The sequence below is a fragment of the Varanus komodoensis genome, unplaced genomic scaffold (assembly GCF_004798865.1).
Source record: "Varanus komodoensis strain SLA01 unplaced genomic scaffold, ASM479886v1 scaffold40, whole genome shotgun sequence".
NCBI lineage: Eukaryota > Metazoa > Chordata > Lepidosauria > Squamata > Varanidae > Varanus > Varanus komodoensis.
The window spans coordinates 704,707-718,068 of NW_025335942.1; the positions used below are offsets into that span (position 1 = coordinate 704,707).

The following is a 13,362-nucleotide window of genomic DNA, read 5'->3' on the forward strand; positions in this document are numbered from 1 at the left end:
TCACCAGTCAGGTGAGTGGCTGGTTGCCTGAGATGGAGGTTTCCTTTGGCTCTTTAGAAAGGCATCTCTCACACCATGCATGCTAAGAGAGAACAGTGAGTTCGCAGGACTGGTACTCTGTACCAAGGAATTGTACACTGTTGGAAGACCGCTACTGGGAGACATCTGTCTGGTCTCATCTCTGAAGCGAACTAACAATACAATATTAATGCTGCCAGCCAAAATTCCAAACTGATCCATTTTTGCATGAAGCTGTGGACACCGTTTTACAAACGGTCTCCTGCCTAATTGCTGGGGGTGGGCAATGTGGTACTGCCCAGATGTTTTGGATGGCAGGTCCCAGAATGCCCAAGCATTGGTTGTGCTGGTGGAGAGTTATAGGAACAGTCAGAAACACCGGGAGGGGACCAGGTTGCCTGCCCCGATCTAAGGCGATGCCAAGGATGTGTCCTACCTGTGCCACCTCTTCAAAGTCCTCGTGGCGTTTCTGCAAGGCTCTGGCTCGATGTAAGGATTTCCCCACCCCTGTGTGTTTGCTAAGGAAAGCTTCTCCGTGGTTTTCGATCCAGTCTAGCACCTGCAAGAAAACATCAGCATGGAAGAAACTCAGTGCTGTGCTTACAAATAGCACCTCTTATTGCATAACAAGTAAGACAGACCAGTTTAAGTCAGCCATGATCACATTAAAAGGTTTTGTGTTCATTTAGACTCTTTCCCTGCTATGTCCTGGACGTTCAGGACAGGCTGTGTGACTACCTGCATCCACTCCCCAAGAACAGCCCCATCAGAGAAAGCCTACTGATGATTAAAATGCCTGCTGTGCGCCACTGGACATAAGCGGCCACCCTACAAAGGCCCCTTAAACAGCCCCCCTTTTGTGGTGGCTTTCAGAAGGCCGGCTGCATGCCAGCCAGATTTGTGGCAGTTCCCCAGCTAAGGTTTGCAACGACATGAAGGCAGTTTCCAGTGGATACAATCAGTTATTACACGAGAAGAGCTAACCGTACAGAGCCTGCCTCAGCCAGAAGGCGATTTAACAAGGCAGCTGCCGCTTGTGCGCTGGGCCTCATGCAGCCACATGTCCAGGGGCAGAGAGGTTTCCTGGGGGGCTTGCGCATCAGGCAACCAAACTACATCTGTGGGTCAGCCTCTGTCTCCTTCTCTCTCGTGCGCTCATGGAATGGCTAACCAGGTGTTCTGAAGAGTCTGGCAAGCAGAAAGGCAGGTTGCTTACCTGTAACTGCCACTCTTCAAGTGGTCATCGTTGCATTCACACCTATGTCGTGCTGCGCCTGTGCAGTGCCTGCATTCAGGAGATTCTCTCGGCTAGTAACAGTTTTGGTGGGAACTCCCCTCCCCCTCCCCTCATATAAATAGGCAGAGTCTCTGCCCCATCACCAGTCCAGCTAGAGACCAACTGTTCACTCCAACTGGTCCCGGCATGTTAGGAAACAGAGTACATCGTATGACCCCTTCCCTGACACCCATGTGGGGCCGGCAGGTCAGTTGTGTGAACACACAGATGACAATTCGAAGAACGAGTTACAGGTAAGCAACCTGCCTTTCTTCGTTGTGGTCTCTGTGCATCATACATATGGGTGACTAACAAGCTTATTAAACTGAGGTGGGATGGTGTCGTTACTGCAGGACGGTTGAAAGAACAGCATGGCTGAAAGAGCAGTCCATTCTGGCCTTAATGTCAAGATGGAAATGTTTGATAAAGCTGCATGGGGTGGACCATGTAGTAGCTTTGCATAAGTCTTGTACAGGTATACCGGCACTTAGGTGGCCACAGCTCTGGTTGAGTGAACTTTTGGAAGGATCGGCAAGTCCAATTTGGCAAGTTAGTATGAAAGCTTTATGGTTTCAACTACCCCTCGGCATTGGGGTCCCATCGGTGTTCCTCTGTCACATTCGGAATACTTTATAAACAGTCATTTGGTTTTCCAGAATGGTTTGGTTCAGGATCGATAAAAAGCAAGTGATCTGTGGACATCGAGACTGTGGAGTGATCGTTCAATCAGTGCCGATGGTGCTGGGAAGTATGCCAGTAACACGATATCTTGATTGAAATGGAATGTTGTCACCACCTTTGGAAGAAAGGTTGGGTCCATACGGAGGACAACCTTTTCCTTATGGAAATTTAGATATGGGGAGTCAACTCAGAGGGCGCATAGTTCGCTCACTCTTCTAGCTGAAGTTATAGCCCCCAGGAAGGCTGTTTTCCATGGCAGTGATCTTAGATCAGTGGAAGCTAATGGTTCGAATGGAGGTTTTGTTAAAGCCTGCAGGACTACTGACAGACTCCACGTTGGTACGACCAATCGGATCGCAGGGTGTAGGCTTTGGAGTCCTCATAGGAACCGAAATGTTAGCTGATGTGAGATGCACCTTCTATATGTCCTCTATGGTATGATATGGCTGCAAGATATACTGCAATGGACAAGGGTTTCAAGTTCCCTTGAAGCAGTGAGTGAAGGAACTGTAGAATATTCTCGACGGTTGCCGTTTCAGGCGAGAAGTTGTTACTGGTCGCAAAGCATGAAGCATTTCCATTTTGAGCTATATGATCATCGAGTATTTGGTCGTGGGGCTGAGTTTAAAATGTACTGAATGTCTGGATGTAGGGTTGTTGGTACCGAACTCAGTGTTGGTACCAAGCTCAGTGTATCAGCCATGCAGTTAGTTTCAGCATGTGCAAGTCTGGAGGTAGGATCCTGCCCTGCTGTTGAGTGAGGAGGTTTGGGATTTCTGGCAGGTGTATGTATATCCCTCATGACAGCTGAAGCAGGGCTGGGAACCAAGCCACTGACAAGGCCTCCATGGAGTGATCAGTATGCAGGTGGTGTTGTCCCACCCGATCTTTGCTAGCGACTTCGTTATCGATGGTATTGGGGGGAATGCATGAAATAGAGCATTGTTCCATGGGATCATGATCCCCGAGAGAGTTCCCTCCTATCCCTCCTCTGGAACAGTAAGCATTGCATACCCAGTTCTGATGGGCTGCGAACAGATCTACTGAGGGCATCAGCCACTGATCAAAGAGACGATGACAAACTTCTCAGTCGAGTTCCCTTTCGTGTGTCCTGGACATGTAGCGACTCAAGGAATTTGCTTCCGCGTCTTTGGTGCTGGCCAGGTGACCTGCTTGTATGTCCATTCCGTGGCTGATTCACCAGTTCCACAGACAAAGAGCAAGGTGTGCAAGTGGAATCGATCTTGTTCCTCCCTGTTTGTTCATGTAGAACACAGTGAAGATGTTGTCTGTTGCTATCTGTATGGTCTTGCCCTTCCAGATGGTTTCGAAAGAGTGGAGAGCTTTGAAGGCCACCAGTAGCTCCAAGCAGTTGATGTGTCTCGTTTTCTCATGACCCTGCCAAATACCGAGTTTGGTAGGACGCATAGTGGGCTCCTCATCCCTCTTCGGTACCGTGAAGCACTTCAAGGAGAAGCCGTGCTGTCTCACTGAGTGGTCAATCTTTTGATTCTCTCCCTTGTGAAGTAATATGCTCACTTGCTCTTGCCGGATCGATGAAGCCGGTGTTCGTCGGACTGCTCCAAGAGGAGGCAGTTTCAAACTCGATTTTATATCTATGCTCTATAATGGAAAGAACCCACCGATCAGATGTGATGGACTCCCATAAGGGGAGATGATGTTGAAGTCAATCTCCAAATTGGAAAAGTGGGCTTGACAAAGGACTGGGTCATACTGCCCCTCAGCACTGGCATTTGTCCATATCAACACACTTCCGAGGAGGCTGGTACCGAGGCCTGTCAGTACGGCGAGAATGGCTTGGTCTCTGGTTGAAAGACTGATGCCCCATGGGGTATCCCTGTTGCACAGGTTGGAAGGGGCAATACTGTGGTTGTCTGTTCCAAAGTCACTTATGGTTGTGATGTTGGGAAGGTCCCCATCCCATTCTGTGAGCTGTCAGATGTGCTTTGTGAATGGTGCTGAGTTTCTCATCCATTTTGGAATGGAAAAGGTTAGTTCCGTCGAATGGTATATATTCCACTAGTTGTTTTGTCTCCTGTGGGAAGCTACTGGCTCGTAGCCATGCATGCTGCCTGAGAGCCACTGCACCGACAAGCACCCTAGAATCCCAGTCCACATGATGCCTCGCCATTGCCAGTTGTTGTTTTGAAAGCTGCACTGCCTCCCCAGTGAAAACTCTGGCCAGGTCTCTCTGTTGGTCAGCAAGGAATGCAGCAAGTGCTTCCATCTTCTGCCATAGGAAATATTGGTAATGGGCCAAAGTGACCTCATAAAAGTTGAAAATTTGGAGTCCAAGTCCCATGGCTGAGTAGATACGGCGAGACATCATGTCAATCTTACGTCCTGCATGATCAGCCGGTGCAGTGTGCTCTCTGTTTTGCTGACCTTGTGTAGACTCGATGACCACCAAACTTGGATGGGGGTGTCGTAAAAGAAATGGAATGCCCTGTTCCCTGACCTTATACATCAACTCCAGGCACCAGGATGTTGGGTGTGGATGACTGGATAGTCCCCACGGCGCCATCATGGCCTGGCAGAGATCAACTGCAGAGCCACCGGGACTACATCCTCTGTCCTGGTAACACTGCAGATGTTATCCTGTTCTGGATCCATATGCTGTTGAATGTCAATTCCTAAGGAGGCTGGTATATGGACCAGTAGTTCGGAGAAGTGTCCCATATTCTCTCCAGGAGATCCTGGGCCCTGAGCCAAAACCATAAGGTTGGGTGAAGTAGAGGCCTGGTCTGTGTCTTCCGAATCCGATTCAGAAAGGTAAGTCACCCTTGAAGATGAAGAGCACGCTGCTGATCCTTCCTCCACTGGTTGAGCCGTGACAGCAGTTTCTTCCCGAGACGTAGAAGGTAGGTCTGCAGGTTGCTGTGGTCTGTGACATGGAGGAGGCATCCAGTATTGGCTCCTTCCATACCATGGAATCTCTGGTTTCAACGGAGCAGGTGGTCTTCGAATTGAGCCTGGCAAAGTCTCAGATGATGGCTGACCATACAGGGTCACAGTGGGAGGGTGTATCGGCTCCTGATGCTCATGGGCTGTGTGTATCCATCAGTCAGACGGTAACAGGGAGTGCAAGGGAGACTCCCAAATCTCTCCCTCTGAGATGGAGGTTTGTAGTATCGGTTCCAGTGCTTGGGTATCAGTTGGGCTGAAACAAGGTTGTGGAGAGGGTCTCAGCAACGGGCTTGGCATGCGGCAAGGAGATGGTCTTGGTGTCCTCCATACTGAAGGAGGACAGAATGAAGGCTCGCTTGGTACCAACACACCCTGTTCCATTTCAGCTTGGTATGGAGTTTCCTTCCATGCCAAATGGGAATGCCATTTCTTTTCTTGTCCGGCTTCTCTTTCTGGAATGCTTTTCCTTCACAGTCCCTTTGGTTTCGAGATGCTTTCCTTTCTCCTTATGCTTTTTAGGAGATTGATACCATCCCGAGCACTCTTTGACAGACTTCGTGCTGTCTGCATGTTCGACACACAGAGGGGCGCTTCCCTTGGCTGCCGAAGCGCCGGCAGCTTTGGCCACAGTAGCCTCCTTCATCACGACCAAGGTTCTGTCCCAGAACTCACTCTTGAGGCAGTTTTCGTGGTTCTTGCGAGCCTGTTTGGTGAAGGCTTGACAATGGACGCATTTGTCCACGCGATGTCCTTCATGCAGACAAAGCAGGCAGAGCGAATGGCTGTCCAAAGACGGCATTTTCGCCCCACACGGAGCACACCTTCTCAGAGCAAGATGTTGCGCCATTAGGAGAGAATGAGAAAGCATAGCGAGAAAGAGAAAGATGACAGGCAGGTTTTGTTTTATTGTTTGGGGAGGATATATGAAGGAAGGGGAAAAGGGGGAAGGAATTGTGGTGGAGAGGTTTATAGGTTGGGAGAAGAGAGGATTTAAAAGGAGGTTGTAAAAGTTTTAAAGATTACGTAGAAAAAACAGAAGCTTGTGAGGGCAGTCGAAAGCAATGAGAGAACCTGAGGCACAGCGAATGGCAGCCAACAGTGGACTGGCGACAGGGCAGGGACTCTGCCTATTTATTCGAGGGGAGGGGGAGCGGAGACCCTGCCAAAAATGTTAGTAGCTGAGAGAATCTTCCTGAATGCAGGCACTGCGCAGGCGCAGCACCCCGTATGTGTGATGCACAGAGACCACAACGAAGAACTTGAGAGTCATGGCCCTGGGCCAAGGTTTTCTGCTCTGACCTTTTCTGATATTCGCAGCAAGGCTGCCTTTGAACATGGGGGCTTAATTATTACTAACTGACATTAACAGACCCTTCTTCCATCAATCCCACCTTAAGCCATCCAAGTCAGTAGCCGCCACCTGCATCTTACGGCAGCCAATATGGTAGGTTAGCATTGTATGAGTTCATCTTCCCTTTTCCCTGCCCTGAACAAACTGCTGATCAGTTCAAGGGGATGCAGCCGGGTTCTAACTTTATGAACAAGGGAAGCCCATATCTGTCTTCCCCAATCAGATATAGTTGTATAAATACTCCTTTTCCTCTAAACTGAAATGCCCCAACCATGCCGGGAAGCGCAGCTGCATCTCCACCAGCACCTGAGCAACAAAGATGGGGATGGCTGCGCTATCACGGAAGGAGGTGCCATGTTGCTTTTGCTTCTTCCACGAGGTTCTGACACGGAACTAAAAAAATGGGGAAAGGCACTCCGTGGAATCCAGATAATTTCTAAGAAAAATAGTATAAATTCAACCCTAAATGCAACAGTCCAAAGCCGTTGGTACGAGCCATGGATACAAGAAGTGACCCTTTGGTACCACCTCCAACAACAGGATCCTCTGCCTCACCGTCTGATGGATATCAGAATAATGCATAAATCACTGCAACTGTTTCCAGCAATACATCAAATTTCTTGTCTGCCTTAAGATAGAAACTCAGAAATAGAGTGAGTCAGAAGGGGTCTTGTGGGCCATCTAGTCTGACCCCCGGCTCCAGCCGGCTCATGACATGCCTACAATGATCTGGTTAGATATTTTGTCTTTGGAAATAAAAAGATCTCAGAATTATACTCGAAGAGCTTGATGCAAATGTGGGCACTTGCTAATTTATTTAAATTAGACACTAACTTGCATACTTTACTATAATGCAGGAGAACCTTTTGCTATCTACGCACAAGAGGGAAAGTGAGCTCACGTTGCTGTTAAGAAAGTCCAGTGAACTTCCAACTGTGCTTTGAAGAACCCTGAGTTTCTTCAGAGATGATCAGGTGTCCGCGAAAGAGATCAGCAAGCTTCCTCTGAAATTTCCTCTTGAGTTCCCTCCTACAATGAGTTGGGCCCTGCTCAAATGGCTTGCACAGAAGCACAGTGAGATCCAACAGGCCCGGCCAACACACTGCAGGCCAAAAAATCCCCAGCAACTCTTAGCGAAAAGTTGACCCTCCAACCGGTCCATCTGCAAGGTCTCCTTGGCAGACAAGTTCATGCAGAAAAGGATCCCTGCATAAATCTTATCCCAACAGGAAAAGCCGCTCCTTCACACTTCATCACGTTGTAGTTTTAACCATGCCATCAGGCAACAAACTCGGTTTTCAATCCACAACAGGCATCCCTGACATTTTTACTCATCAGAATCTACTCAGCAACTAAACATTCCAGCATCTGCGGCCAACATACACATTGCTATCCTCCTGCAATTAAGGAGGTAACAAAAGCAAGATGTTCCCTCTTCCGCAAATTCTCTACAGATGTATCACGTTGGCAAGCTTGACTGCAACCAAAGAACCCTCCCTTAATCACAAAGTTTAATTCAAGCTTCTCCAAATAATACTTTCAGGAATTGCATGCCACGCACGAGCCAACTTCCACCCTGGAGTCCAGAAACAGAGAACTCTCATTCATCAGACATTTGCTTCTGCTTACATTAGTCAGAGATATCATACAGCCTTTGGGCAAATGTTCATTCTACAGATTCTTCCCAGCTCTCTATAGCAAAAGCCTGAAGCACCAGCCAAAAATTACCACAGCTGATATGAGAGAAAAAGGGAACTCTGCTCTTCTGTGTAAAAAGAATTAAGAGGGCTGGTGTTTGTTTTGCATTTTGTTTATGTCTTTCAACATTTCTCTGTAGTGCTGAGTAATGGATGCAGCTTTGCATGATCCCGCAAAGAAGTCAGTGCAGGTGTGGATAACCTGGTTAATCATGGTTAAAGAGATCGTGAGGGGGTGGAAGCATCATCTTCACGTAGAAATCTTCAAGGGCCTTTAATCGTGGTTAAGGCTTCTGCTGGCCCAAATTTAACCCTGCTCCTCCTTAACCAGAGATTACTAACGAACCAACACTGTTAAGAGATTGAGAGCACGTCTGCCTTGCGTGGGCCAAAATTCTTCTAAGTATTCCCTGTTGCTTCAAAAGAGCCAGATGTAGATTTTATGAATATATCCTCACTCTGAGTGTTCTTGCTTAGCTGAAATTGAAACTAACATTTGGTTTCCCTCCACATGTTTCAGCTTGTGCAATGAAACTAGGAGCCAAATTATGTCATCAACTTAGGGACTGGACAGCAAAAACTCCTATTATAAAACTAAGCTGTGGTTAATCATGTACAGTTTAAGGCTAAATTTCTTTTTGTATCATTCCCTCTTTTTGTTCAAATGCCTTTGGCTAGGATTAAAAACAGAGTCGTTTGGGGGGGGGGGGGGGAAAGGTGAAGCCTGAGCGCTCGCAAGCTAGGTCTGAACAGCTCCTGCGTTGTTCTGACACATGACATGCTAATATGCTGCCTTAAGGTTTTGGCACCGATCAACTTTCCTTTTTACCTGTTAGTCACCCCACTAAGCACCTACAAAATTGCACATATGGAGCTTATACACAGCCAGTGAAAGTTGGAGATGGATGGCAGGATGCAAGCCAGCATCAGGAATAAGGGGATGGGATCTGAGCCAGCAAAGTCTGAGCAACAAGTTGACCTTGGGGTGGTGGCAGACGGCTCAATGAACACGCCAGCCCAGTATGTGGCTGCTGTGAAAAAGGAAAGGTCCAGATTAGGCACAATCAGGAAAGGAACGGAAAACCAAACTGCCGAAAACATCCTTACCTGCAATTCTGTGGTGCGACCACACTCAGAACACTGTGCGCCGTGCTCTCCATCCCACATGAAAAGTATTGTAGGGCGGGGAAAAGTGCAGAAAAGGGCAACTAAAATGATCAAGGGGCTACTATGAGCAATTATTACAAACTAGGATTTTTTAGGTAAGAAAAAAGGCAACTAAGCAGAGATATGACAGAGATGCATTAAATTATGTTTGGTGTGGAGAAAGGGGGAAAGGGGACATTTTTATCCTCTTGTGCAATACTAGCCCCTGGGCTCATCCCATGAAGCTGAAGGTGAGGATTCACGACAGATGGATTTATCTATTACACTCTTCCGAAAGCTTCATGCATATAAAGGTTTAAATAAGTACATTTATATCCCACCTATTCCCAGTAAAAGGAAGCACCTCTTTGCACGGTGCACAGATAAAACATGGAATTTGCCTCCACGGGATGCAGTGAGGGCCACCTATCTGGATGACTTTAAAAGGGGACTGGAGAAGAAGGCTGCCACTAATGGTAACAAGTCTTGATTGATTTATTTATTTCTCGATTTATATCCTGCCTTTTTCCTCAAAGGGCTCAAGGCAGCTTACATCATTCTCTTTCTCCATCTTATCCCCACAACAACCACCCTGTGAGGTAGGTTGGGCTGAGAGTCTGTGACTGGCCCAAAGTCACCCAGTTGGCTCCATGGCTGAGCGGGGACTAGAACCCGGATCGCCTGAGTCCCAGTCCCACGCTCTTACCCACTACGCCACACGGGCTCTTGATAGTAATATGCTACAGTAGCAAAGGCAGGGTGCCTCTGTACACCAGTTGCTGGGGCACATGGGCAGGAGGGTGCTGCTGCACCCACGTCCTCCTTGCAGGCTTCCTGTGGTTATTCCCAGAAGGCTGGATTAGATGGACCCTCGGTCAGATCCAGCATGGCTCTTCCTATGTGCCTGACAAATTGCATACTTTCCTTTGCCATAAGAATGATTTTGGACTTTCAGGTTTACCAGCTTATCTGTTGTTTCTGGAAACTAGACCTAAGCCTAAATACTAATTTTAACCACTGAAAGTCCTTGTTGTCTGAGCGGAGGAATCAAGAATGTGAGCACCTAATTGTTTTAACATGTACTTTGATTATGACAGTGGGCCAATGGCTGTATTGTCCGTGTCCATGCCTGTTGCGAGGAGCCTCCAACACGTCTTTCTTGAATTTAACCACTAGGGATAAAGAGAGCTAGAAATCTAAGTAATCCAATTAGAGTTGAAATGATAGCAGAAAATGGCAAAACGTCACACAGGAGATACTTCTGCCCAAACAGTAGGCGGGACAACCAATTCTCTCCAGGTGTAAACATTTCTCAGGAGGTCGATTTCTGATGGATTTAGGGCCACCCTAATTCATCAGATGGGCACTGATGTGTGGACAGGAAGCCACTGCCTGCAACTAATTGTCACATACAGTGGAAGAAGAGCAGGTCACATGCAGCGGAAGAAGTGCTGTATCCCAATGCATACCTGACAGGTCTCAAAGAAACTAAAACCAGTGGGAAGTTGGTGCTTTTGTTTTAATTCTATGAGCAGAAAACACACATGTGGATGTGGGGAGGGGAGAACTACCAGGCTGCGAAGATTTGTGTACCAACCAGAACCTTCTGGTACAAACTGGGAGGGCATGAGAAACAGAGGTGCTTTGAAAGAACAGGAGACTGTTGGAATGACCAGAACCTGAACAGTTTTGCTTAACAGACTTGGGGTGTTGGTACCACTTGGGGCTCGAAAGCTGCCTGATGTGTATTTTGTCTGCCTGCGAGGGAAGGTGTCTTCCCTCCACACTAAGCTACTGAGGGGACTGGCAACTTCCGAATTACTGGCTGGTAGGCAGGATACACTGCATGCATTCAGTGGAAAAGCAGCTAGAATTGCCAAGAAGTCCGTCTTGTCTTGTCTTGCTGCCCGACTGCTTGGCTCTTGACACTAGCCGGAATGGTTAGATTCGCCTGGAAGGAACCAGGAAGCAAAAGGCCCCCACTGCATCCAAACCCAGACCCTGGATTGTCCCTCTCCCCACAAGGCAAATACAGGAAACTAATGCCTAGTTTCCACCTCTGGTCAGGGGAATGGCCATCTCGGGTTGGATACAAGTTTTGCTTCCTGGTTGCTTTCTGTTTGTTAAGCTGAGCTTTCCTCAACTTGCTCCCCTCCACAAGTTTTGGCTTTCTGGTTCCATCAGACCCAGTCAGCATGGCCCATGATTAGAAATGCAGGAAGTTCGAAACCCCTGAAGGGCCCCAGGTTGGGCAAGGCTGGTTCAGATGGGAAAAGGAGACAGAAAGGGCCACCAGGCATTACAAACCAGCCCAGTGCTCATGAATGGTAAGCCAGAAGTCTCCGCAAACCTCAGCATGGCCAGGGTCTCCTTTTCAAAGAGCTGCTTCTTCTCCTGTCTGGCCAGCCATGGTTGTTGATGCTCCTCTGAGCTACATGCCCCCTGTGACGCCATTTCCCCACGCTTTCCATTCACTTGGGCTGAGGGGCTCCATGCTTCCTCACACCCTCCCAATCCACACGTTGCTTGGCCGGTTCGTTCCTCTTTCATCCAAGCTCGGGACTGACGGCAAGGCATTTTTCTGTCACCAGATCCTGGCGGAGAATCAGCAATCACTTTGCTGAGTGCTACAGCTCAATACTTCATTAGTTCTCTCCCTTTGCAAATCTACAGCCGCCATTTTCTTATCTGCAGTAATGATTTACTATATATGCACTACAGAGAGCGAGCGACAGACAAATTCCCCCACCTGTCTACTCGATGAACTGTAGTACCGTCTTCCCTTCTCAACTTGAAATTTAACATTGGTTTTTGGCCTCAGTTTGCAATTTGACCAAAGCAAGGTCAATAATTGCTTTAATCTTGTCAAGTGGTAGCAGGCTGATTGAAAAAGGATCAAAGTTCACAGGGTGAGTTCTGCTTTCCCTAAATTTTTGCTCATGTACTTAGTAAAAGGCAATTAAAGCAAAGGAATGGGGAGGGGATGCTGGCTTTTTAAAAAGGCTTTGTGAGCATCTGCAATGCACTAGCACTCTGCTGCTGCCGCTGCTATTATTTCTATACCACCCAAAAACCGAAGCTCTCAAGGAGGTTCACAAGAAACAGATACAATAAAATAAGAACACAATAAAAATGGTATAGTGAAACATCATAAAATTCAATGCAACATTTAAAAACCTAATGTAAAAGCATTTTAAAGCTGCAATACCTTACTCAAAATAAGTCATGGTACCTGTTAAGCAGTTGACAGTACCTCAATATAATACAAAACTAATTAAAAGTCCCATCATAGAGGACAGTCTTAAGATATCAAGGTTGGTGCCAGGCAAGGCTCAGTGGGAAGTGTGTTCCAGGACTGGGGGCCGACACAGAGAAGTCCCTTCTCCTTGCTGGCATGAATGGATACTTCCTCAGCAGTAGCCATCCGAGGCAGCACCGGTTCGTGATCATGGCACATGGGTCGTCTGTGGCTGGGAGAAGCATTCTCTCGGGTATTGTGGGCCCAAGCCATGTAGGGCTTCATAGGTTAACACCAGAGGAGCTGTGAACTAACCTGTTGTACATCCTGCTGAAAGACACACAGCTGAAGCCGTTGGTGTAGACGGACCTTTCGATGCTGCCAGATGTTCTCCAGCTGCCTCTGGTGATGCAGCACTTCGTGGATCACATCTAGGACGTGGTGCACTGCCTTGGAGTAGTTAGCTGAAGCAGTGAGAGAGTCTGAGCTCCCAGGAGTCAGAGGCCGTTGCAGTTTGTCCAACAGCGACTTTCCGTCTTGACTCATCTGTTCAGCAAAACAAGGATTTAAGTGCTTGCTCCAGGCTGCATCATTCTAGAGCATGCTGGCAGAGCTTCACTTTCTTCTCTCCAACCACGAACACCTGACACCTCTACCCAAGCATAGAGAAGCAAGAGCATTAGATTAGTACTTCTCCTGGATGAGATTCCAAGAGCAGAGCCAACGCAAGGAAGACGGAGAGTCCCCCTTTCAACCACAGGTCACTCTCACCGCAACACGTACGATCTCTGATGTGCTCTCTAAAGAATCCCCTAAACGGCAGGGCTTATGCGCAGGATGAGAGGCAAATGACTGCACTGAGGATGCAAGGCCAGAAAGCTCCCAGTCCTGTGGGAAGCTCATGCGTGGCATTGTGAATCCAGGCCTAGAAAGCAGGCACCGTTCAAATGCAAACAGCTTTGTGCTTTGACTTGTGTTGCTGATTTACTCCGAGTTTTTATAGACCTGTACAATCTAGGAGCTCTTC

General features: G+C 47.8%; 1 protein-coding gene across 5 annotated transcripts in view; it reads right to left on the reverse strand.

Moving 5' to 3' along the window:
• TRIO (trio Rho guanine nucleotide exchange factor) overlaps window positions 1-13,362 on the reverse strand; it is a 261,688-nt gene that overhangs the window by 146,337 nt on the left and 101,989 nt on the right. For all 5 annotated transcript variants that reach the window (XM_044442897.1, XM_044442900.1, XM_044442898.1 and 2 more), the window contains exons 9-10: window positions 12,651-12,881; window positions 455-577 (exon numbers count right to left, since the gene is read on the reverse strand). In XM_044442897.1, coding sequence (XP_044298832.1) covers window positions 455-577; window positions 12,651-12,881 — 354 coding nt within the window. The remainder of the gene's footprint in view (window positions 1-454; window positions 578-12,650; window positions 12,882-13,362) is intronic.